This window comes from Coregonus clupeaformis, chromosome 8, assembly GCF_020615455.1.
Source record: "Coregonus clupeaformis isolate EN_2021a chromosome 8, ASM2061545v1, whole genome shotgun sequence".
In the NCBI taxonomy this organism is placed as follows: Eukaryota; Metazoa; Chordata; class Actinopteri; order Salmoniformes; family Salmonidae; genus Coregonus; species Coregonus clupeaformis.
The window spans coordinates 50,510,117-50,537,600 of NC_059199.1; the positions used below are offsets into that span (position 1 = coordinate 50,510,117).

General features: G+C 43.4%; 2 protein-coding genes across 2 annotated transcripts in view; both read left to right on the top strand.

Moving 5' to 3' along the window:
* thsd7aa (thrombospondin, type I, domain containing 7Aa) overlaps positions 1-13,247 on the top strand; it is a 171,987-nt gene extending 158,740 nt beyond the window's left edge. Inside the window, exons 24-28 of the mRNA XM_041883688.1 lie at positions 355-450; positions 5,526-5,608; positions 9,058-9,271; positions 10,173-10,260; positions 12,775-13,247. Of these exons, the coding sequence (XP_041739622.1) occupies positions 355-450; positions 5,526-5,608; positions 9,058-9,271; positions 10,173-10,260; positions 12,775-12,865 (572 nt within the window). The 3' untranslated portion in view covers positions 12,866-13,247. The remainder of the gene's footprint in view (positions 1-354; positions 451-5,525; positions 5,609-9,057; positions 9,272-10,172; positions 10,261-12,774) is intronic.
* A 6,860-nt stretch (positions 13,248-20,107) lies between these two features.
* The window catches only part of LOC121572896 (neurexophilin-1-like), a 40,221-nt gene continuing 32,844 nt past the window's right edge, over positions 20,108-27,484 (top strand). The window contains exon 1 of the mRNA XM_041884929.2: positions 20,108-20,743. Coding sequence (XP_041740863.1) covers positions 20,690-20,743 — 54 coding nt within the window. The 5' untranslated portion in view covers positions 20,108-20,689. The remainder of the gene's footprint in view (positions 20,744-27,484) is intronic.

Sequence of the window (27,484 nt, forward strand, 5' to 3'; positions counted from 1 at the left end):
TACTGACCCATAACTCTCCTCCCACTACAGAGGGCCAGTGTTATGAGTAGTCTGTACTGACCCACATTTCTCCTCCCACTACACAGGGCCAGTGTTATGAGTAGTCTGTACTGACCCACATTTCTCCTCCCACTACAGAGGGCCAGTGTTATGAGTAGTCTGTACTGACCCACATTTCTCCTCCCACTACAGAGGGCCAGTGTTATGAGTAGTCTGTACTGACCCACATTTCTCCTCCCACTACACAGGGCCAGTGTTATGAGTAGTCTGTACTGACCCACATCTCTCCTCCCACTACAGAGGGCCAGTGTTATGAGTAGTCTGTACTGACCCACATCTCTCCTCCCACTACAGAGGGCCAGTGTTATGAGTACAAGTGGATGACAGGAGCGTGGAGAAGCTCCTCTCGACTGGTCTGGTGTCAGAGATCTGATGGATTAAATGTCACAGGTATGTGTGTGTGTGTGTGTGTGTGTGTGTGTGTGTGTGTGTGTGTGTGTGTGTGTGTGTGTGTGTGTGTGTGTGTGTGTGTGTGTGTGTGTGTGTGTGTGTGTGTGTGTGTGTGTGTGTGTGTGTGTGTGTGTGTGTGTGTGTGTGTGTGTGTGTGTTTGTGTGTGGATAGTATAACAAGGAAAATCTGGACAAGTGGGAACATTTCGCAGATCCCCACAAGGAAAAATACTATTTTAGGCTTAGGGGTTAGGTTCAGGGTTAGGGGTTTGGAGTTAGGGTTAGGGTTAGGGTTAGGGTTAAGGTTAAGGTTAGGGTTAGTATTAGGGTTAGGGGTTAAAGAAAATAGGATTTTGAATGGGAATCAATTGTTTGGTCCCCACAAACATAATAAAACAAATGTGTGTGAGTGTTTGTGTGCTGCTTATACCCCACCCCCCGTCAGAATGCAACCACCAACACTCCTTCTTTTAAACTAATCCCTTTATATATTTGCCTACTTCATATGCCGCTGAATAGAAGTCACTAAACCCTTCTCTAAGGACGAGTTTTGAGTGGTATCCTACTGTAGCAAAATATTTCAGTCACTGCCTCTCGATTTAGTAGCTACATTATCAAAACTGTATGAATGTGTGCGATGTGAATTAGCTCAGAAGCTCCAATGAATAGTACAATACAGTTCTGCTACAGTCAGCCACCCAGCCCAGCTCTCTCCAGGTCGGGTGCCTCTTTGGCTGATGATGATGAGGTGGATACGGTTATTTAAAACCCTGTCTCTGCCTGTCGGAGCGAGTGGAATTTGTTTGTTCGAAGAAGAGAGAGATTGCTTTCCGAGCACTTCCTGACTGCCTGTCACTGTGGAGCTGAGGCTGCGTGTATGTGTGCATGCATTCCTGTGTGTATGCCGGCGTGCCACCGAGTGTGCGTGTGTATGTGTTAGTGTGTGTGTAGGAGATGAGGAGGATTTAATCCTTGACGATGACACATTTCAAATCTGTTAGCCGTCACACGTCAGCTTTAGGTCTGTGACTGCTGCCTTTGCCTCGGTGGTGCTCAGAGCTAGGAGATGCCAGAAGAAGAGTTACAGTGTATATGTCACTTATCATGAAGGATGCGTGTCTTATTCAGCGATGAATCATCTGAGGAATGAATAACCACTGACTACTAGCAGTGACTTTGCTGACAACTTGTTTATTGTGGAAAAATTGACTTACTACGACTGTGATAATTATGTGGTTGTCTCAACTAGTTACACTATATATACAAGAGTATGTGGACACCCCTTCAAATTAGTGGATTCGGCTATTTCAGCCACACCCGTTGCTGACAGGGGTATAAAATCGAGCACACAGCCATGCAATCTCCATAGACAAACAGTGGCAGTAGAATGGCCTTACTGAAGAGCTCAGTGACTTTCAACGTGGCACCGTCATAGGATGCCACCTTCCAACAAGTCTGTTTGTCAAATTTCTGTCCTGCTAGAGCTGCCCCGATCAACTGTAAGTGCTGTTATTGTGAAGTGGAAACGTCTAGGAGCAACAACAGCTCAGCCGCGAAGTGGTAGGCCACACAAGCTCACAGAATGGGACCAACGAGTGCTGAAGCGCGTAGCGCGTAAATATCGTCTGTCCTCGGTTGCAACACTCACTACCGAGTCCAAACTGCCTCTGGAAGCAACGTCAGCACAATAACTGTTCATCGGGCGCTTCATGAAATGGATTTCCATGGCCGAGCAGCCGCACACAATCCTAAAATCACCATGCGCAATGCCAAGCGTCGGCTGGAGTGGTGTAAAGCTTGCCACCATTGGACTCTGAAGCAGTGGAAACGCGTTCTCTGGAGTGATGAATCAGGCTTCACCAACTGGCAGTCCGACGGACAAATCTGGGTTTGGCGGATGCCAGGAGAACGCTACCTGCCCGAATGAATAGTGCCAACTGTAAAGTTTGGTGGACGAGAAATAATAGTCTGGGGCTGATTTTCTTGGTTCGGGCTAGGCCCCTTATTTCCAGTGAAGGGAAATCTTAACGCTACCTCATACAATGACGTTCTAGACGATTCTGTGCTTCCAACTTTGTGGCAACAGTTTGGGGAAGGCCCTTTCCTGTTTCAGCATGACAATGCCCCCATGCACAAAGCGAGGACCATACAGAAATGGTTTGTCGAGATCGCTGTGGAAGAACTTGACTGGCCTGACCTCAACCCCAACTTTGGGATTAATTGGAACGCCGACTGCGAGCCGGCCCTAATCGCCCAACATCAGTGCCCGACCTCACTAATGCTTTTGTGGCTGAATGGAAGCAAGTCTCCGCAGCAATGTTCCAACATCTAGTGGAAAGCCTTCCCAGAAGAGTGGAGGCTGTTTTAGCAGCAAAGGGGGGACCAACTCTATATTAATACCCATGATTTTGAAATGAGATGTTCGACAAGCAGGTGTCCACATACATTTGGTTATGTAGTGTATCTTAATATGAATGCACTAACTGTATGTCGTTCTGGATAAGAGCATTTGCTAAATTACTAAAATGTAAACGAGTGGATGAAAAATGTCTGCAAACTATAACTAACATGTTGTTTGGTGTGTAGGCATACAGTATGACATTACAAATCGAATTTAATACGCATTTATCTAGACAGCTTAATACACATTACATTTGTTAGGTACAGTAGGTGTGCATTAATCATGATATAGCCTGAATTCACACTCAACGTATATTAATGATGCTATAGATCCTATGCCAAGGCATTCCACAGCCATACGCTCCAGATGGTATGCATATTTTATGCATATTATATTAGATCGGTTGATTGGCATATACCCTGTATTTCCTTGATGCAAACACTTCCTTTCACGCCATGTGGCTTCCGCTTATGATTTGCATACGATGTGTGTGTGTGTGTCCATGTGCATCACCATCATGAATATTCTAAACATCTTCAGATAGATTAGCAGTTTTCTGCCTACAGTATCATTTTTATGAATAACTTACTCTCTGAGTGTTGCTACACATATATCTTTTGTGAAGTGGGATGTTGAAGTGAAGGAATTTAGCTAAGTGGTTGAAGTGGACCAATGCTGACTGGTACAGAGTACTGGGCCTGGTACCTGTCATTCTCTAATGCTTGGGTACATATTGTAAAATACCTGCTTAAAAGGTACTGTTAAATTGAAGGAAGAACTGGAACCTTTTTCATTCCTTCAAGCACTTGGATAAAAGTGTCTGCTTAGTTGCAGATATTATATTATGTTACATTTATTATGATTACGCTCCAGACTTTACCACTCCCTGGCTGCTGTGGTAACCCTGTTTCTTTCAGCCTGGTTACCGTGGTGCTGTTTAAACCCCTAATGACGAACCTAGTCCTGACTGCCACCTACAACATTGTCATAGAAACCAAACTTATCAGCAAGGAATGGCTGTAGTACTGACTGAGCTGTGAATCTGTTCTAGTTCCCACCACTACACTACCATATCCATCCTCGGTATAACCTTGGTGTAGTTCCCTCCACTACACTACCATATCCCTCCTTTGTATAACCTTGGTCTAGTTCCCTCCACTACACTACCATATCCCTCCTCTGTATAACCTTGGTCTAGTTCCCTCCACTACACTACCATATCCCTCCTCTTGGTCTAGTTGGTCTAGTTCCCTCCACTACACTACCATATCCATCCTCTTGGTCTAGTTGGTCTAGTTCCCTCCTTTACACTACCATATCCATCCTCGGTATAACCTTGGTCTAGTTCCCTCCACTACACTACCATATCCCTCCTCTTGGTCTAGTTGGTCCAGTTCCCTCCACTTCACTACCATATCCCTCCTCTGTATAACCTTGGTCTAGTTCCCTCCACTACACTACCATATCCCTCCTCTTGGTCTAGTTGGTCCAGTTCCCTCCACTTCACTACCATATCCCTCCTCTGTATAACCTTGGTCTAGTTCCCTCCACTCCACTACCATATCCCTCCTCTCTGTCTAGTTGATGTAGTTCTATTACAGTATCCCTCCTCTTCTCTCCTATACCCTTCTCTTGTATATATTGATTTACCCCAGTGTAAAATTAAAGCTTAGTGAGAAAACAGCGAGCCCTTTTATTTATGCCTTAAGGCAGTCTATTCTGCTGCATTGATGGGACAACGGGAATCTCCCTGAGGCAATCACTTAAAGGGATGGGGATTGGGATTTTCCCGGGCTGGACTACCTTCCCTTCTCAGGCATGCCTGTGTCCCAAATGGCACCCTATTCCCTATATACTGTAGTGCACTTCTTTTGACCAAGGTCCATAGAGCTCTCATCAAAAATAGTGCACTATGTAGGAAATAAGGTACCATTTAGTACACAGACATGTTGTCCTTGATATCTGCAGCGTAAAAGCCCAGGTACTGTATCAGTATGAACGTTGCAGTGAATGCATCAACTCACTACAGTACACACAACTCATATGAGACCCAGAGAGCTCTGTCTGCTTTCCTGTTTATCTAACTGTGTCTGTCTGTACGCTTGCTCTCTGGGATGGTGCATAATGTGTAGCGTATATCTGCTAAACCATGAATTAATGGGAGTGTGTGTTTTTGTCAGGGGGTTTGGGGAGGAATTTTGAGCAGCTAGCTATCAGAGTGCTCTAATTACTGAATTATTGCAATATCAAAATATACTGTGGGGGGGGTAATGAGAGAAATAGAGAGAGGGAGGGAGGAGAGACATGTAGAATCTAAGCGAGCGAGCGAGAGAGAGAGAGAGAGAGAGTGCAAAACAGAGAAGAGGTGTGTAGTGTCTCTGATCCATGTTGCCTGCAGCATAACAGACTGAAGTGCAGTAACAAAGACAGCAGTGAAAGCTAAAAACCTGGGCCACGTGTCTGCTGCACTGCTGTGTGTTTGTGTGTGTGTGTGTGTGTGTGTGTGTATATATATACATTAATGTGTTTGTCTGCTTGCATTAGCGCAATAAGTAAATGTACAGAATCTTTATGTCATAAAGGGAGACTGCTTCCCATGGCACCCTCTCTTCCATCCCCTCGCTGCCCCAAATCCCTCCCCACTGACACTTGCCCTCTGACCTCTACCCTACAGGTGGCTGCCCTATGACGGCCCAGCCCGTGGCAGACCGTTCATGTGACCCAGCCTGCAACAAACCACGCTCCTTCTGCACAGAGGTGAAGAGAGAGAGAGAGAGAGAGAGAGAGAGAGAGAGAGAGAGAGAGAGAGAGAGAGAGAGAGAGAGAGAGAGAGAGAGAGAGAGAGAGAGAGAGAGAGAGAGAGAGAGAGAGAGAGAGAGACCCTGTGGGGATGACACCAGTCCATCTGGGTTAGTTGCAATTGTTAGTCTCTGATGGTGTGTTCATGCCATTGTTATGGTGTTCCTATTACATGTGCAGATGAATGCCCCTGTACTTACTGTATCGCTACAGGGATCGTTGCATCTGCCGTAGCAGGAGCCTACTACATAAATGTACGTAAAATGATAACGCATGATCAAGAAGACTATTTTATTTTTCAATTATACTTCCTCTTAACTAAACTCCCTCTCACATTATCAAGCGTCTCACAGGCAATCCCAGAACAAGTACAAATAACATAGAACATATAACTTCAATTTTTTAAAATTAAATGTACTTGATTCTCTGTCTTATGTGAGAAAGAAACATCCGATAATATACAGCCTGGTCTTTGAAATGTAGTCTGTCCCTCCTCGGGCTGAGAGCTTCCAGCATTTGTGTTCACTGCAAACAGAGTCAATTTCCTGGAAACACCGGGGGACCAGTTAAATGGGTACACTAGGAGTTTGTGTGTGTGTGTATGGGGATCGGCACCATCTACACACACACACCCATGTCAGAACACATCAGAACCAGTCACTATTACTAACACCATGAACCAGGACTCAGCCCTCTAGTCAGTGCTAGCTGAGGGGGCTGTGAGAGAGCTACAACAACATGTCTAGCTGAATATGGCTCAAATGTGTCTAGGCGTCACTACAGACCCGGGTTTGATCCCAGGCTGTGTCACAACCGGCCGTGACCGGGAGTCTCATAGGGCGGCGCACAATTGGCCCAGCATCGTCCGGGATATGGGAGGGTTTGTCTGGGGGGGATTTACTTGGCTCATCGCGCTCTAGCAACTCCTTGTGGCGGGTCGGGTGCCTGCAGGCTGACTTCGGTGTTTCCTCCGACACATTGGTGCGGCTGGCTTCCGGGTTAAGTGGGCAGGTGTTAAGGAGCGCGGTTTGGCGGGTCATGTTTCGGAGGACGCATGACTCGACCTTCGCCTGTTGGGTAAAAAAATTAAAATAATGTGTCAGTTTGTGTATTGTGACTCTGCTCTTTTATACTGAACAAAAATATAAAAGTAACATGTAAAGTGTTGGTCCTATGTTTCATGATCTAAAATAAAAGATCCAAGACATTTTCCATATGCACAAAAAGCTTATTTCTCTCAAATGTTGTGCACAAATTTGTTTACATCCTTGTTAGTGAGCATTTCTCCTTTGCCAGGATAATCCATCCACCTGACAAGTGTGGCATATCAAGAAGCTGATTAAACAGCATGATTATTACACAGGTGCACCTTGTGCTGGGGACAATAAATGTGCATTTTTGTCACACAACACAATGCAACAGATGTCTCAAGTTTTGAGGGAGCGTTTTATTGGCAAGCTGACTGCAGGAATGTCCACCAGAACTGTTGCCAGATAATTTAATGTTAATTTCTCTACCATAAGCCTCCTCCAGCGTTGTTTTAGAGAATTTGGCAGTACGTCCAACTGGCCTCACAACCTCAGCCCAGGACCTCCACATCCAGCTTTTTCACCTGCTGGATGGTGTGAGACGAGCCACCCGGACAGCTGATGAAACTGTGGGTTTGCACAACTGAAGGATTTCTGCACAAATTGTCAGAAACCGTCTCAGGGAAGCTCATCTGCGTGCTCGACGTCCTCACCAGGGTCTTCACCTGACTGCAGATTCGGTGTCGTAACCGTGGTGGTGGGGTTATGGTATGAGCAGGCATAAGCTATGGACAACGAACACAATTGCATTGTATCAATAGCAATTTGAATGCACAGAGATACCGTGACGAGATCCTGAGGCCCAATTTCGTGCCATTCATCCGCTGCCATCACCTCATGTTTCAGCATGATAATGCTGTCCACAATTCCTGGAAGCTGAAAATGGCCCAGTTCTTTCATGGCCTTCATACCCACCAGACATGGCCCAGTTCCCACCAATATCCGGAACTTCACACAGCCATTGAAGAGGAGTGGGACAACATTCCACAGGCCACAATCAACAGCCTGATCAACTCTATACGAAGGAGATGTGTCGCACTGCATGAGGCAAATGATGGTCAGACCAGATACTGACTGGTTTTCTGATCCACACCCCTACTTTCTGTGACCAACATATGCATATCTGTATTCCCAGTCATGTGAAATCCATAGATTAGGGCCAAATGAATTTATTTCAATTGCCTGATTTCCTTATATGAACTAACTCAGTAAAATCTTTGAAATTGTTGCATGTTGCATTTATATTTTTGTTCAGTATATGTTTGTGCTGTAAGTGATCTCCCAGGGCTGGGGGAGAGAAACAGTGTTTATGTGATTGTGTATGTTGTATATCTTGTTCCAGTGTGTTTTTGTGCTTGTAGGTTTGGTCGTTAGTAAATTTCTTTTTTTCTGTCAATGAGATTCCCTATTTTTGTGTCTGTCTATGTGTGTATGCATGCATGTGTGTGTATAGGAGAATATGTGTGTGTCTGTTTGTGTTTGTATGTGTGTGCAGGCACGTGCAGGTTTTGGTGCGTTTAATGTGTGTCAGCCAGCCTCAGTCTCAGCAGTGTGTTGTTTAGCCCCATTCTGCGGTACAGAACCAGGCTGCATAACAAACCGGTGATAAGGCTGCTGCATCCTCATCCTGCCCCTCTCTTTGTCTGCCACTTTGGTTATGCTAATCAGCCCTCCTGTTTCCTGCCCTATTCTTTCATCTGTCGGCCCTGTGTGTGTCTATGTGTGCGTGTGTGTTCAGTCGTACAGCCACTGATTGCATTGTGGGTATTTCTTCTCTGGGTGATTATCCTCCGGAGATTGCCGGCGAATAGGGGAACCCCCCGCCAAGCAGGCAGATGAGTGAACAGAGAGAGAGAAGAATAAGAGAAAGAGAGGAAGAATAGAGGAAACCTTTGGGCTTGCTGGCTATATACCCCTACAGACCCCACCCTTTCAATCTCGGAGCATGAATTTCTGTCTGATCCCCCCTCTTTCAAAGCAGCAGTAGCATCACAAAGGGGTTTGAAACATGTGATGGTGCATTTCAATACTGCCAAGATATGAGGCTGAGCTAAAGAGGCTGAGGCTGAGTGATGATTCATTCAATTACACCTGGGAATATTTGATAAGAAATAACCTCACTTTAATCCAACTTGGTGCTTAGCCAGGTCACTAGCCTCCGACTGCTTTATTTGCTCTACTAAAAGAGAGGAAACTGACAAAAATGCCTTCTGTCCATGTTTTGATTTTATATTGACCATCTCTAACACACCTGCAAAGCAACCCCTTGATGTGCGAGTGCATTTCCCTCATACATGTGTTCCTTCCCTCTTCTCACAGGCGGGTGTGTGTGGTTGCGAGGAGGGCTATACGGAGGTGATGACGTCAGACGGCCTGCTGGACCAGTGTACGGTGATCCCCGTGTTAGAGATCCCCACGGCGGGGGACAACAGGGCTGACGTGAAGACCATCAGGGCGGTCAGCCCCACACAGCCCTCCAACAGCCTGCCTGGCCGCGCCGGACGCACCTGGTTCCTACAGCCCTTCGGACCAGGTACACTAACCAGACAGATTTACTCTATCAATTTACGGGACTGTAGGGAACCATCCAAGAAATGTCTTAGTTGTTATTATGTGGTATTGTCAAATCTTGTTAGAATATCGGCCTATATTTTGTAGAAAGTAAATGTGAATATATTCAGGAATTATAACAGAATTGCAGCAGATCTACAAAGAGGCAATAATTCTGCATTGTGTCATTCCCGGTAGCCACAAATTGTTTTTGCACAAATCCCCTAACGACATCAATAAATATTTGAACAGAAGTCTCACACCGCCATTTGCGCACACATTTAGGATTAGGCACAGAATTTCTCATCCTCAAAATATCCAGAATTTCTACTCACATATGATGATACAGTGGATCTTAATATTTACAGCAAAATGAAAGTACAATCCACCTATAATAATTTCCAACAACAAGATGATCAGGAAAACAAACGGTGTACTGCTGCCCTCTACTGCACAGGAATGGAGTTGCACTGAAGCCATTCACATTATAGTCCAATGTGAGCTGTCTCTGACATTTACATTTTAGTCATTTAGCAGACGCTCTTATCCAGAGCGACTTACAGTTAGTGAATACATATTTTTTTTTATACTGGCCCCCCGTGGGAATCGAACCCACAACCCTGGCGTTGCAAACACCATGCTCTATCAACTGAGCTACATCCCTGCCGGCCATTCCCTCCCCTACCCTGGACGACGCTGGGCCAATTGTGCGCCGCCCATGAGTCTCCCGGTCGCGGCCGGCTGCGACAGAGCCTGGATTCGAACCAGGATCTCTAGTGGCACAGTTAGCACTGCGATGCAGTGCCTTAGACCACTGCGCCACTCAGGAGTACGTTGGTCACTTGTCAGTGTGCTAAGTGTGTGTGATGTCTCCTTCTCTACAGATGGTAAACTCAAGACATGGGTCTACGGTGTGGCAGCTGGAGCTTTTGTTCTACTCATCTTTATAGTCTCCATGACCTTCCTAGCCTGGTAAGTTAACCTGTTTGATAGTTTGTGTATATCAGTCATCTGTATGTCTGTCACCTGTATTCTGTATGTCATCACTTGTATGTATGTATGTATGTATGTATGTATGTATGTATGTATGTCATCACCTGTATGTACACTGAGTGTACAAAACATTAAGGACACCTGCTCTTTCCATGACATAGACTGACCAGGTGAATCCAGGTGAAAGCTATGATCCCTTATTGATCCCTCACTTGTTAAATCCACTTCAATCAGTGTAGATGAAGGGGAGGATACAGGTTAAATAATGTTTTTTAAGCCTTGAGACATTTGAGACATGGATTTTGTATGTGTGCCATTCAGAGGGTGAATGGGCAAGACAAAATATTTAAGTGTCTTTGAACGGGGTATGGTAGTAGGTGCCAGGCGCTCCGGTTTGTGTCAAGAACTGCAACACTGCTGGGTTTTTCACACTCAACAGTTTCCCGTGTGTATCAAGAATGCTCCACCACCCAAAGGACATCCAGCCAACTTGACACAACTGTGGGAAGTATTGGAGTCAACATGGGCCAGCATCCCTGTGGAACGCTTTTAATACCTTGTAGAGTTCATACTCTGACGAATTGAGGCTGTTCTGAGGGCAAAAGGGTGGGGTGCAACTCAATATTAGGAAGGTGTCCTTAATGTTTTGGACACTCAGTGTATATGTCTTCACGATCACATCAGTTTCATTTTGACCCATTCATTTTCATTTCAAATCATGTCATTATTTGTACTCTCCATTTTGCTTTTCTCATTCCTTCCATCTATCTCCCCCCCTCCTCCGTGCACCATCAGTCGGAGTTATACCCGTCACTATAACTGGAACCCTGACCAGTGCACTGATACGGTGGTCTGGATGGGGCAGAACGATCATACCATGGCTTATACGTGTCCTGACTGCCAGCATGAGGCACATGAACTAGAACAACAATATGAAGAACAACAACCACATCAGAATCATTGTCAAGATCAACAACAATTACAACGACAAAAACATAAATATCAGCAAAATAATCAACAACAACCACAACAAAATCAAAATCAACAACAACCACCACAACAAAATCAACACTGTCAGCAACAACCATATAATCAACAACATCAACATCAATATCAACAAGAACCACAACAGCATCAACAACAAAATCATCATAAGCCACAAAATCACCAACAACAACCACAGCAACAACCACAACAACAACCACAACGCTTTGAAACACTCATAACTTAGCTGCCGTGTTCGCTGCCGTGTTCACACAAACTCCCCTACCCTCTCGTCTTTCTCTCCTCCCCACATCTGCTGTCACTTGTGCCTGTCCGACCAATCACATGGAGCTATTGATGGTGAGCAGGAAGTCATCCCCCAGGTCCCTCTGTTTGACCTCTGACCCCTTTGTGCTCCTGGAGTTTGTTTAGTAGTCTTTAGAGCACCTCCATACTTAAACATACTTCTGTACAGCATCCATTTTAGGAAGTCCCTTGGTTCTTTGTTGAAGGACTTCCTAATATGGGTGCCATATTTTTCTGATTTCAGAGATGCAGAACATTGATCTCACAATTACTCAATAAAATGATCAGCTTTCACTTTCAATAGCTCTTGTGGCCAGATGGAAGAATCACTCATTACCACTATTCAATGATCCCCTCACCATTCAATCTCTTATTAGTTCCATCCATTCTTCACGATCCATTCATAATGGACACATTTCATAAGATATCTTATTTACATTTGATATCTTATTTATCATTGTGTTGTTATTGTCTCTCATCCCTGTGGTTTTTATGTAAAGTTGTGATGTGTGATATATTAGAGCCTGCCCAGACATGCCATAGTGTTGTCATCATTATGGACCTATAGCTAACTGTCTACACTGTCTCTGTGTGCCATAGCCTAGTTTGCATTAAGGTGAGTGAGAACTGTTTGAGTGGGAACTGTTCTGGGCTGAAAAAAAGCTGCTTTCTGTGCTGTGCTTGTCCCCCTCATCAGCTTCCTTCAGAGTTCAACCTCTCTCACATCTCAATATAAAAAGAAATGATAGCAGCTGTTGAAATTTTCCATGAGGTGTTGCATTATCCACTACAGCATCACTTCAATGCTAGGACATGGGGCACTGAACTGTGCTTCTGAAATTTATCTGGCTTACTACTGCTATAACCAACAGATTTGTCGTTTTTCCTTCAAGGACAGTGACAGTATAGAAACAGAGTCATTGGCAATTTCAGTATTGCCTTTTGCATGATCAAAGAACTGACCATCTACTAAAAGCATGGCCTTCAGCAGAGCGATGCATGCAACTCTAACATGAGGCAAATTAACCCAACTGAAAGTTGGGGTTTCAAAAGAAAGCAGAGCGAGCTCTGTGTATCAGGTGGGGGTAACTTAGCCCTGATATGGATACATCCTCCATTATTAAGGTATCTAGGCCTACATATTAGGGCTAGGAGTATATAAAACATGTAATAACAATGTTTTCTGCCATTTTTCTTTCCCAGTAAAAAGCCAAAGAAACCCCAGAGAAGACAGATGTATAACAACCGGCTCAAGCCCCTGACCCTGGCCTATGACGGAGACGCTGACATGTAAACCTCCTAATCTACCCGTGACAGAATCATTTTACACTGACATCATGGAAACTGTCGTCGTGGGAACAGACAGACGGGTTGTCATGGAGACCCACCTTTGACCGTTCTTCTCAGGCTACCAGTGGGCGTGGCTTAAAATATCTGGAACTCTGGGAAGACTTACATTATGTCACCGATTTATCAACAAAAAAAGTGAATAAGAAGTCAGACAGAAATCGAATCATGTTTGTTCATTAGTAGCCTAGAATTTTCCTTCCTCAATATTTTTTATTAATTAAATTTTTGTATACTTTGTTTCACAAGAGCCTTCACAAACTCTATCTTCTTCTTAAGGAAGTCTGCCTTTGCTTATCTGCCATTTACTACTTTTTCTGTCAAATAAAAATGCCTTTCGAAACTAAGGTTGTTGGAGAGGGCCCTGAAAAAACAACGATTTTTGCTGCGAAAGCATAAGGCCCTCCTTTGCTACAGGTGCTCTGTTGACAATGAAATTAGAAACACTCAACGCTTTTTTATTTTGCCTGGAGAAAATTGCTCCCTCTCTATTTTTGTTCTGGACTGGATCCTTTTCCCTAGAAAACAAAACAAGAAGAAAGTGTCCTGATCTTACAGAAACGCTGTCAACCTTTGTAGGAAATCTCTGCCTGCCTTTCCATTTCTCTTCCGTTTTCAGGCGCAATATTGCACTATATTAGTGCAGCATGATTTGTACTTATGTCTAGGAAGCTGCCTCTCTCAATACAAGATGATGTACAGTCTTGTGCTAGAAATGTAAAGAAGTAGAAATTGTTTTAAAAAACAAACACTCACCAACGTTGGTTAAGAATATTTTACTTCTTTTACCTCTTGTATGTGATATGATGATAGGACGGACGATGCCATGTAAATAGGATCTATTTTGTGGGCACCACTTTACCTTTGTAGTATGTACAGCTGCATTTTACAGACACGGGTTCAAATAGTATCTGTTTTCAACTGCGCTTGATGGAGCTTGCCTGGCGCAATGGAGCCATTGGAATAGTCCCAAAAGTGCAAACCCCGCCCATCTGCCACTCCAGGCCAGGCTCAATTAAATGCTTAAAGTATTGGAAAGAAAACAAATACTGTTTGAACCGAGGTCTGAACATGTCTCATTCTCTGCCTGCCTGACTGACTTTATGTTTGTTCTCCTGTTGGTTTCTCTGACTGTTGCTTTGAAGGTTTATTATGGTTCATCATTTTTTTCCCTTTATTATCTTTATTCAACATCTCAAAGACCTGAATTCCATTAAATGTGCACTGCAGGGAATCCGGATTCTGCATGGCAGAAAAATCACATTGCTCTCGCACCATAAAGAAGCTAATTCAAAGAACTGTTGAATGTTTGTTGAGTGAAACACAGCAGCAATTCTATTTGACAATGTTATTGAAAGGGTGCATTTTCACAGTGCAAGAGCAATGTGATTCGTTTCCCCCATTGCGAGTTTGATTGAATCCGGTCTTAGTTGTTAAGACAGACAGAAGGGTGTGACTGGGTTTGTTCACAACGTCTTCTTTACCTTCTGTTCCATCAGAAGAGAGTGGGTTCTCTTTATATCTTGGTCTCATATCTACTGCTGTGTAACATCCTCAATCCTAACTAGAACAGCCTACTTGTATCCAAACTGCTTAGGCGTGTTGCTAGATACATATCATATGTGATCTCTCAATACTGTTCATATTCAGTGTGACTGTTACATCGGTTGAGAAATGAGTATGACTACAATGTCTACAATAATCACTCACACACATTTATGCTTTGTTCATTCTCCTTGCCTTGGTGCTATTCTAGAATGGGTTCTGTATTGCAAAAGCTAGATAGAATGTAGCCTAGGTAGCCACAATAACACTCCAAGGAATTCCAAGGAACAAATGCATCAAGGTCTTAGATGTAGCTCAAGCTTCTCATGCTAATGATGCAATGACATATCCGAAGAGTCAGAATCAGTGTCCTCTGTCTGAAAACAGGTTATATGCATAATATTGGCTATGGCAGACTGGCAGTTGGTAGTGCAGACTGTTTATTCAATGGTATAGATGGACAAACCTCATGTAAAGTAAATGAATCTGTTACAACCGTTCTATTCCCCAGAAAACAAAGAGGGGATTGAATTGTGGTGGTACAGACGGCCATACAGACAGACATTGATCATTTTGAGGAGTTTGTTGCCAGTTGGTCAAAGGAATGTTCACTTTTTTAAATTATGAGTTGTAAATAAATGAGTGCATAATGTTTTTATTTAATAATTATTTATGTATTATATATAAATATGTTCATTTCTTTTTTTATTGCGCAGTGTTAAGTAAAAAAAAGTATCGAAGTGTGTGTGTGCGTGCGTGCATGTGTGTGTGTGCATGTGTGTTTCTGCCAATGTTTGTGTAATGTTAATGATCTTTCCTAAAGCGATACTGATGATTACCTTGTTAAAACAAAGTCGCAGAGCTCTGTCCTTTTCCTACAGGTTGTTTATATGTATCTGACCAGTTGTTGATAATAAATAAGAAAAACTAAATTGTGTCAATAGCCTCCATGAAAACGCTCTCATCATATGCACCCGTATTAAAAAACAAATAGGTTGTAATATCAGTGTACACCACTAGATGGCACTAAAATACTATTTAAGATGTCATTCTGACCATTCCCTCCAGCTAGTTCTTTGAAAATAAATGTATCCCCTCTTCCAGTGCAGAGGAATAGATAGATGTAGAAACACTCCGCTGAAGACGGCAGAATCTGTGAGAAACTCAGACCCTGGACACACGTAGGCTAGAAAGAGCTATTCACACACACACACAAACACACACACACACATGTCAGAGGACAGAAGGGGCTTTAGTGAAGTTTGAGGAATTGGAGCTATTCTACTATACGTTTAAAATCACACTCTCTCTGGCCTGGGTGATAGTGTGAATATGAGTCTAAGCTGGTTGTAAATGATCATACCTAGGATCATTTAGATTTTTGATTTTAGGACCCCTTTAGGTATAAAAATATATATTTAAAAAATATATTGAATTTGGCCTTACTGCTGTTAGCCCATAGAAACGCATTTCATAACAGATTCATACATGGAAAAACAGATTTTTTAACTGGTACCAGGGTACCTTCAGATGAGTATTGTGGGGCTTGTGGGCGTCCTAGAGTAAAACAACCGACACGTACGTGTTCGTGAGAGTCTTTCCATATTGGTGTGTAGCCAAAACTGTTAGGATGTTTTCGTAAGAATACCGATTTACTGTATGGTCTAACCAACATCGCTGTAGCTCGGCCACCTTCCACCGCAGATGAGGAAGGCCACTATTGACGGATGAGGTGGATTGGGACGCAGCCCATGCAAAACAACAAAATATATCCCTAGTTTAAATAGACAGATTTTGACAGGGATTACTTAGTCATCTTTGTTCCTAGGTGGAACGTAGAGCTTCCATGAGAGCGCCACTGCTACCGATTTTATGCCTTTTTGGGAATGGTTTTCCAGGCTAGTCATGACAGGATTGTGCTGTACATTTACAGGTAATTCCTAGGTAATAGTCTTGTAGATATTCTGTTACCATGTTGTTTCTATGTAAATTCCAGATCATTTAGGAAGTGTAACAAATGGCACCCTATTCCTTGTTTAGTGCACTATTTTTGACCAGGCCCTGGTGTACAGTAAATGACATTCCTCCACTGAATCAGTTGATTGTCCTCTCCTCTGCTTGTTAAAGTCATGTTTTGGTCTTAATCAGTCTTAATCAACCAGAGTCATCACACTGTCACAATTGTAATTATTGATCAGGGAGACTAACCACAGTCCGTCTGTGTGGCCTTGTTACTACCGTCCATTCAGCTCCTCTCATAATCATGTCTCCATCTCTCTGTGTGTGCATGCTCCTTAATCAACTTAATCAATTCACTTCCGTTGTGATTACACTTCTTGTCTCGACCTCTGAGTTATCAAGATCCAGGGAAAATGTGATTAAGAGAGAGAGGAAATTTGAAGCACTTAAGAGCATTTGGGCATATCAATCGCTCTCTCTCTCTCTCTCTCTCTCTCTCTCTCTCTCTCTCTCTCTCTCTCTCTCTCTCTCTCTCTCTCTCTCTCTCTCTCTCTCTCTCTCTCTCTCTCTCTTTGTTTCATTGATGACAGGAAAGCTATGTCTGTCCGCCGAGGCATGGAGATGAATGCCTGGCATCACTTTAAATCTCCAACATATAAAACTAAATAGTAGCTGGCTCTATTAGGTGAATTGTCTGTGTCTGTTTTTCAAGACATCAGTGATGTAACCAGTAGAGAGGCCACTGCCAACTACTACTCCTGCTGACGATGTCTGGAAGATAGATAGCCCGGACTGACAAACTTTGGCGAGCAGAACTTAGCTCCTCAGTATGGTTTTTGTCAGTTGAAAACTTTTTTGTTGCCCTTTTTTTGTGACCGCTTTCACTAGAAACATTTCCTTAACTGTCCCACTTGTCCCTTCCTTTAGAGAATGTGAAGTGCATCTGCAACACTTCATCCACAGAATGACAAGCATTCAAACATAGTTCTTCCTCTCTTTCTCTTCTCTTCCTGTCTTTGTCCTCTTGCTCCAAAAGCCTGCAGTCAGTCAGACACACACACACAGTAACACACAGTGGGTCTAATTGTGATGAGGAGGAAGTACTCGATGGTGATGGCTGCCAGCTGCGTCCTGTGACTGTCATTCTGATCCCGCATTTGTCTCTGTCATCTCCAAGATCCCTCCTTCCGTCCGCCCGCCGCCTGCACGTTCCCGCCCGCCCACCTGACCACACATCCACATAAAAGACGTTGGCAGCCTCCGCCACAAGCTCCACGAAGTCCACGCTTTGTACCCACACATAGCAGATCGATGTGCCCACCCTCCCACAATAACAACCCACCAGGCACCCTCCCACTACCCACCACCCATCCCTTCTGGTCAGGGTTAAAACTCATGTTTGACTCGTCTGTCCCCCTCTGGGTGTGTAGTCAAAGCGGAGTGGAGTGGGCACTTCAGATGCCAGCTGGCTGATAGGGTGGCATAGGCATGGCAGCCACAGATCCCTGCCACCACCACATCATGGGTAGGCCTGAAGCTAAGGGGTCTGCTCCCCTCTCCTCTGCTCCCAACATCTGCCCTGACGATCGGGCAATGAGCCATGCCAGCTGGGCATATTCATAATACCGGACGGACCAGGCTCTGTCTCCTATACGTACTGCCAATGTCACTCAGCTCGGCCCACTGCCTCCTTCTTTTCTCTCCCTCTCCCCTTCATTAATCTTCTTTCCATCCCTTTCCCTTCCTTTGTCTCCCCGCCCCCGCCCCTGTCCCTGCCCTCCATCCTGGGTAGGACTATTAGGGAAGTGACTAGTCTGTAATTCACTGCCCGTTGCTCTGCCCTGCTCCCCCCTGCAGTGAATGGGCACCAAAGGTGTGCAAGGGGAAATTAGCACCACTCAACCTCCTGATTATCCCTTTAACATTTAGAGTGTCTGTTGAAGAGAGAGAAAGAGAGGGGGGAGGGGGTTGCTTGATCAGGAGGAAGAGAAAGTTGCTGCTCAGTGTTTAGTTAACATAGCTCCTTTCAATGGATTCTCTCTCTCTCTCTCTCTCTCTCTCTCTCTCTCTCTCTCTCTCTCTCTCTCTCTCTATCTCTGGTACTGCAAAAATGACTAGTTCAATTGTAGCTCCTCAATATGATTCAGTGATGCTCTGTAGTGCCCTTGAGTATGCTTGAGCCCCGACATTATTCTCTTTCAAAAATGTTTCATGCTCTGAAACATGGCAGAGCGACTATTGCCAAGGACCTGGTGAAGGTCCTATGTGTTGTCTATTTGTGCGTCTCAATAAATCACATCGGGAGCATATGTTGCATATTATCCCCAAGAAAACATTGGCCAATTTCCCATTTTCTTTATTTCACTTCACTTCCTGATGAATCGCTGGTAGTGAAACTTCAACTTCAACCTGGGGCTGTATATGTCAAGCGTTTTAGAGTACAGTGCTGATCTAGGATCAGGTCCCCCCTGTCCACATGTGTAGTCATATTTATTGTGATCTAAAAGGTAAAAACTGATCCTAAATCAGCACTTTGGTCACTTGATAGGGGCTCTGGTTTGTGGGCACCAGTCCTGCACTTCCAGAATGAGGGGTATCAGGGTAGCAGCAGGCCCCAGCCTGGGATTCAGCATCATGGCAGGCCTCTAAAGATGTATCCCCCTGGGTCTGGTGCTGCTGCAGCTGTTGAGAAAGCTAGTTCTCTCTCTCTCTCTCTCTCTCTCTCTCTCTCTCTCTCTCTCATTCTCCTATGAAGGCTACCTGAGCCATTCAGAACAGGAATCCATCAGGCCCAGGGGTGAGTTATAGTGACAGTAGCAGATCGCTGCGATGTTGTAGCAATGAGATGGCCGCAGATTTATTCAACCAGAACTACCCTCCCTGTCTTTTCTTTTCACCTCTCCTCCTCTCCTCCTCTTTTTTCTTCTTCTCCAGGATGGCGTTTGAAAGGAAGAAGAGGAGAGCTATCTGTCCATACTGCCTGAAACAAACACACACTCAGCATGTGGTGCACGCTCCTTTAACCAGCTCTGACGGCGCGTTTATGTATAGTTTGATACTGCACAATAACAGCAGCACACACATACGTGCACACGCACGCACATGCATGCGCACATAGACAGTCTTGAATTAACTTTGTGCTTGTGGTAGGCAAGATGTGGACCATCCACATAATAAGACCACATGTTCTAAGATTCCCTCAAGTAGCCTACTTCTTTTGCCCTGTCTTCATCTTGAGTGACTTCAAAGTGTTCTGCTTAACCCTAACCAGGTCTTGAACATCCTCAATAAGGGAACATTTAGGACTTCTGTCAATTTAGGCTAATCTTTCACAGACTAAATTGAATTATATTTTTTAGACTGTTACTAAATATACATTAGGTCCATTTTTGTATGCATTAGCATTTGGTTAGTCAAAATTGCACATAGCCTATAGCCTACGAGAAAACAATGTCATTGTCCAGCTGTGCTGGTTTATATGGCAGTGCTGTGTCCATAGCTAGTGAGGGAGGGAGCTGGTGCAATAGGCTAGTGAGTTTGTTTGTCCTGGAGTCATACTGTATACGCACTGTAGCTCTCTGTGAATGTCGGATCGTTTATCTCTATCAACCAACCCCACCACTCTACCGCCAGTCAGTAAATGAAAAGCTTTTCTGTCGAGCTTTAGTGGCTGTTTAAAGACTCTACTCTGTGATCCTTGCGTCTCGGACCAATCTTGCCCCGTTTTTTAATATGTCCCTCGCTCCTCTCCTCCCCTCCCCCCTCTTGTCTCTCTCATATTCTCTGTGGACAGAGCGAAGGTGTTTCTCTCAGCCCGGATGTGTTGTAGGCGCGCGTTTTCCAGAGGCGCGGTTATAAAGCGTCCGTTATTTATCCGACTCTACTTTAAACTGTTCTCCTTTTCAGTAAGGAACTGCTAGGCGAGCCTCACGCGCACGGCAGGCAGCAAGACAATCAAATCAACGACTGATCCCTTATGATTGCTCTGAATCGAATTTTCATCTTTCATTGAACTATGAGATTGCTTCAGCCCTGCTCTCTGGATTAATTCCTATGTAATCATTATTTGTTTCCCCCCAACTCGTCCAGTATCTGTCTCCAAGTGTAGGATAAGCTTGTTCTGTGGTCATGGGGTGTATAATTTCATTTTTGCCTAGGCTGGTGAGGGTCTTGACAGTTGTGTAAAAGCGGATACCGCGTGGATTTATGGTCTTCACAGACAAAGAGCCAGCGAAAGGAAACTAGTGGAAGTTTGAGACCAGGAAAAATGCAGGCGATGTGTTGGTGTGCCGTGTTACTCCTGACGCCAGCGGTTTATCTGGTGAGTAGTGCTTTTGTTTGTTTGTGTTTATCAGTACTTTGTCGTTTCATTGTTGTCTCGGTGTTTTGTAGTCATTCAATTACACATTTTACTACAATCTCATGAGTAAAAACCAATTCTTATGAAATGCACCTCACTGACAGACCTATTGATGCCAACTCTTCATTTCAGGGTCATGTCCTGTGCATTGCATAAAAACATTCCGTCGTCCTGTATCAGAGTACTGGGAGGAAATACAACTTTTTAAATTCCACTTCATCATGACTGAGACATGGCGGAGCGTGGGTTTTAAAACAGACTATTTAACAATTATGCGTTTCTATTTCATATCTGTGGTCTGTGGTGCCCAATTAATAGGACTAATTAGTCCAATTAATTTTTCAAAATGAATATATTTGGTTATAAGATTGAATAATGATTTAATCTTTGTCTGATATATTTTTTAAATACATATGTGTCAAAGAAATAACACATTTAAAGTGTAAAATTAAAATATAATTTCCCGCACTCTAGCTGAAAACGGACAAGAAGTGGTGCAGTTTCAACAAACCGTCTCATGGGGGCGCCTAAACAAACCAAAAACGAGCGGCAGGTGCGTCTGAAGGCTACACGTCAACCTGAAGGAACCTTTCAAATTCTCCGTTTCTCCTTTTGATATTGTCAGTAACCGTTTTTCCTTTCAGTCCGCCACAACAAAAATTAGCCCACTCATAGCAGTCATAATACACAACATGGAGGAAAGTTTTTCGTGCGTGGCCGGTACAACTCAGCTCCATCTTGCTGATCTCAAAGCGTGCATAATGTCATAACATTTAACTTATGCTAGGCCATTGAGTGGAAAGAAAACATGACAACACAGTTTTGTTAAAAAGTAACAGGAAGACTCAAACTCTCTCTGATATAAAAAAGAATGCCACTTAAATATTTCAAATAAAGTCACTTTCCAAGTAGGATATATTGTAATTTAGAGTAGCCTAATGCCTTCACACAAAGTGTGTTGCCTAACCTTCTGTTCCCTATTCCTAACCCAGATTACTTGGCACTAAGACTATAATATTTTCTTTCCACTCAATGGCCTACACCTAAATGAATCCGCCTTTGATTCTTACTGGAACTGAGCGGGGATTCTCTCCCTTCACTCACTCACTCTCTCTACGCAACTCAAAATAAACGTTTATTCCTTTAAGAGGCTGTTCATATCAGGTCTACCGCAGCACTGTGTCAAACTATACTGTCTGGTGTTAAAAGGAATGTAAGTAAAAGGTTTTGTAATATACAGTTCGCAACACCCACACCCACACGCACGCACACACACACACACACACACACACACACACACACACACACACAGAGAATAGATGGTCTTCTGTCTATTTCCTTTGAATTTACCACAGGACATTTTTCCCCAACACATTGTAGATTTCACGAAATAGGCCTATTCAACTGGGTTCTCTTATAACTGTCCTATTGACATTTCAATAATGGTTTAAAATATTTCATCTGCATAATCCTCACGCAAAATGACATTTAATCAAACTAAAATGATTCTAATCAAGCTAATTAATTTACTGGTTGTTTTCTATCGGCTTGATTGAGTATGTTTGAATTGCGTAGCAAATTTAAATAAAAATTCAGAAAAACAGGTCGTTATTGTTAGTTGTCCGTGGGGTATTATTTTACCACGTTATCTAAAATGAGTCTGAAAACTTCCATGGCGCGTTAGGCTATGCTTAAAATGTAGCATATAGATAGGCCTACAAATAATTGTTCAATTTGTGACACATTTACAGGAAGATATCCTATATAATTATTAAAAGTGAGGTTTTAATCAATTCCACAGCATTATAATAATTTGAGAGTGCTTAGGACATATACAATTCAAATGTCTAGCAACAGTTAGTAATCATAATTAAATGAATTTAAATGTAATCTAAATTTTGCGTTACAAATGGGTTTATTTGATTATGGGCTTTTATAAGGATACAGCTAGACTATCTTGTAGGATGTGAACACCAACATCTCAGATGCATGACCTGTAATTTTTGCAACATAAATGTTTCTTCGATGTAAACATAGATTTTTATACATTTCCCTATATAAAGGAATATTAGCGTCTAATAGATTGGGCTCCTTAGAATCTTTCTTCCCTTTTATTTGACCTCCTCTTGCACAGAATTGCACCTCTGAATTTCAATCAAACGAGTCAAGAAGCATTATCAAGTGGATTTTCACGTTCAGCACCGGGAGCTGTCCATGGTTCTGATATTCAAGACGGTTGTTTTACGCGCCTTAAAACAGCCGGGTAGAATGCGTCCCAATTGCACACATCATTGCAGTGGGACGGAAAATGTTTTAATAAAGATGTAGGCTTGAAGATTAAACCTGAATTCACATAAACCTACTAGTTCGAAATGACACATTTGACAAGTGCCATTTGACACTCTTCAACTGTTTCCCCGCCCTAAAAATGGTTTGTTAATTTAGGCATAGGCCTAGGACTACTTGATTTTACATTTGTGGTAATGTTTTTATTTTTGATCAATTCAATACAACGGAATATGCATATTCTAAGGTAGGATTTATTTTATATCTATATTCAAATTGATTAACCTAGGTTAAATCTGTCTTTTGATTAATAAAAAAGGTAGGCCTATTTCAGTCGACCGTAAAGAGAGGATAATCTTTGATTTTATTGTCTTATAGTTGCGAATTGGTTAATGTGAGTTGAATTCTACACCTGGATATCTGCTCTCACCGTGTCTGCGCTCCACTAAACCTAGATTATTATTTTCCAGACAGTTAAACTGTCTGGTTTATCCATACCTATGAGGATTACCGTTGAACTTTGACGGTTTTATTTCGTGTTAAAAGCTCTTGTCTCGTCTCTAAGCCTCTTGTCTGAGCGGGGCGCGCCTTGACCTGGATAGCACTGTGCTCGCTCTGAAGAATAGTTGACGGTATTCAGTGGTATAATACAGATCGTACCTCTCCGCAAGGGCGCCATTCACAAATGAATATGGTCACCTACGGCTACAAAATGTAATTAAAAAAAGGATTGTATTCATTTCTCGGCTTAGTTGGGAGTTGTCGGTGCCCTCCTGGGTGCGTGTGTGCGTGCGTGTGTGCTTGTGTATTTTTCTGCGTCTTACTTCTGATCAAGCCAGCTCCAATACAACCCAGTCAGATATTTGACATTCTTTTAGGGTAGTTTTGCTCCCAGCAGAGTGACTGCTGCTGATACTCTGTTGACTGACAGCTAGTGTGAACAACATCATGTTCTCTGGCCTTATGACTTGTAGCAGGGTGGATCCTATTGCTGCAACACAGGGCTGTCAGTGTGACTGGCAGGTGTGTGTGTGTAACAAGTATTGCGATACTGGTATTGTCCTGGCCCTAATTGTTAGTAGTTTTAAACCATCATAACAGGTTGGAGATGTTGCGACCAGCCCTGCCATAGCAAGCAGTCAGCGCAGTGGGAGAGGCAATGCCACACACAGATCAGTGTATGGGGAAATATTGCTTACATTTGAGCCTTGTCAGACAATATTACATTACATCAGCATAGAACAGAAAGTCTAATTTTCATTACCATTTATTGAGCGATATACAGATGTAGGATCTTCATTTGATCACCTGTTGCAGGACAACTTCCTTGCAATGCAAGACATGTTAAACTTGAAGTGTATTTGAGGATTAAAAAGGCGTCTGAAGTTTGTAATTTCCACTTTGAAATTTCAGACTTGATTTTCCCTTACGAAAAATTGATCAAGCCCTACAACAATTTCCATTAATTATAATTCACATAATAATTCACATTTCCTTTTGCTGCAAGATTATTTTCCTGCTGTAGCAAACTGGCTAAAATGAAGATCCTACAGCAATGGGAGAGGAGAGAGAGGATGCTACACTGAGATCCTACACAGAGCACACTGTGTATGGAAGAGTATGATGTTGTCAATTCTGTTGAATTAGTTGCATCCCAAATGGCACCCTATTCCCTAAACTGTAGCACTACGTTTATCCATTAAGTCCACATACTGTAGGCCGAGAGCAGAGCCGTAAAGGGGCATGGCCGGAAGTTGTCTCTTAGCACACAGCACTATAATCCTGTATTAAAACCCCAGCCCCTTCACAGCACAGCCAAGTGGTCCGCTAGCAGCTCTGTTACATGTGAATTAACAGTCGAGGATCTACTTTAACTGAGGAACTCAAGTAGCTCTCGACCAGCATTACAACACAGCGAACTGTCTCCATGCCCGTTGACCATCCACTGCAATCACATTATCTTGGATGGAAATCACACTTTAAGAGGAATCTGTGATTGCTGTGAATATTTCCTAGAAATGACTCATCATATTTCTATGTATGCGTCTGTTATTAATTAATATCAATATGTCAGCATTATGGTGTATTGCCATTTGCTTGGCCCCTTGATATAGCTGAGGTCTTATACGGTTGACTCATGTATTTACATAGTACACTTCATACCCAACATCCAATTTTGTTAGATTTCTTATTGAGTTTTCTTGAAATATGAATTCTACTTAAAATTGAATAGAATTACGTTGATCTCGGGTTGAAATCTAGGTTTATATGTGAAGGAAAATAAATATGTTGTAAGTTGAATTAATTTGGTATCTATCCTATTTAGGCTCTCTAAACATGCTTCAGTTTAGTACTGCTGACCTTTGACCCTTCGATCAGAGAATGAAAGTGTCTCAGAAGAGAACCCCCCCCCCCCCCACCTGTGTGTGTGTGTGTGTGTGTGTGTTTGTGCGTGTGTGACTCAGAAGACCCCATGGTGTACCTCTGTAATTGACACCTCAAGGTGACCTGACCCTGCTGTGCTCCTCTACTGAACTGCTCTTGTGGTCCACTGATGATGACACGCCTGGTGGCCCACTTATGATGACACGTGTGACCTGTGGGCAACACTCCTTTCTCCTTTATCAACACTTACTCTGTCTCCCTGGACCAATAACACCCTGCATGGGAGACAGTAAGATGTGTGTGTGTGTGTGTGTGTGTGTGTGTGTGTGTGTGTGTACTTGATCTTGGTTTGGGGCAGAAAGTCAATGATAATGGTCTATAGTTATTGGAATCGCCCCTTGGCGGGCGTTGGTTAATTTTTGACTGCATGGATCATTGCAGTTTTGTTTATTTAAATCCAACTGGGGGAAGCTGGCAAATATTTACGGCACAGTTTGTCATATTTTATGGTGTTTTAATTGTAAAGTCTTTCATTGATGACCGGACCCCTAACCTCCCCGTACCATCTAAACAACCAAAACAACCCTGACCCCTGACTGTGCAGGCACTGGGGATCTGACATGATGTGTGTGTGTGTGTGTGCGTGCGTGCATTTTTGCGTGCATCCATGTCTGCTCGTACGCGTGCATTCTATGTGATTAATGACAACAGCCTCCGTCTTTCTCCACCATGCACACCTCCAGTTTTTCAATCGCATTCAGAGGTCAGCGGTCATAGTTGGAACTAACCACTGAAAGGCGCTGACCGTTTCTGTGAAATATAACTGAGGCCTGGCCTGACCTGAGGTTTGATCCTTTGGGGGACTCTTCTCTGTCTGCTCCACTTATAGCTCCTCTACTCTGCTATTCTCTCTCTGAGAACTGTGGGAAGTCTATCTGCAGCCCCTTGATAGGAGGAGCTTTGTAGCAGACCTACCTGGGTTCAAATACTATTTTTAATTATTTAAAATACCTTATTTGTGCTTGATTGCACTTGCCTGGCACAATGGAACCAATAGAATAGTTCCAAAACTTAAAAACCTCACCCATCTGGTACACCTGGCAGGCTAGAGCAGACGGTCAAAGTATTTGAAAGATTTTGAATAGCGTTTGAACCCGGGTCTGCTTTGTAGAGCTGTAGAGCTGCTTGGGAAATTGTTTTTAAAGGCAGGAAATGAATGAGATGACCCACTGACAATCTGCTTTACATGGCCAGAGTTACTCTGAGGATGAGTCTGAAGTTTCTTTAGTGCTCTGAAAAGATAAATGTGTTTTGAAAGCTGAAAGGGATGTTTTTGTTGTTGGCAGAAGCATTCAACAATCTCCATCGACATTGCTAGCATTGCCTGTATAAAATGTTCAAGCTAGATTTTCTGGAAATAGCCCTTGTCTTGCTTCTTGCCTCTGTCTTGTTTCCCAGTATCCTTCCTTAGGCATATTTGGTCGTTGTAACATGCCAGCACCATGGAAACAAAGGCATTCAGTAGACTGAGATTTGTTCCTGCCTTGGTGAATAGCTGTAGTGAATGGGTGTTGACTAGTGATGGGATTTGTACCTAACGGGAGTGGTGATGGATTGCATGAGTCTGCTGATGGGCTTGATTGACCACTTTAACAGAGCAGAGATCAGACACTCTCGCTTGACTGGGTCTATGTGGCAGGGAGAGGAAAGGGGGAGGAGGGGTGGAAGGGAAGAGGGGAGAAGCACTCCTGCTTGGCTGGGTCTAGGAGGAGGGGAGGGAAGAGGAACAGGAGGAGGGGTGTAAACTTCCGTCCCTCCAACACACCAGTGGTGATGGATCTATCCACACGGCCGTGTCTGCCGCACCGTCCGAGATACACAGCTACACAGCTACAGGCCCAAGCCCGTTGATGGGAATTACCAGGGACGTCCGTTATCTTCCTGATCTTTCCCCTTAACAGTGACTGGCCATGGGGAGCACTAGCTCCATTCTAGCTCCAGGGGCATGTTTCCATAGCCTGGTTAAACCAC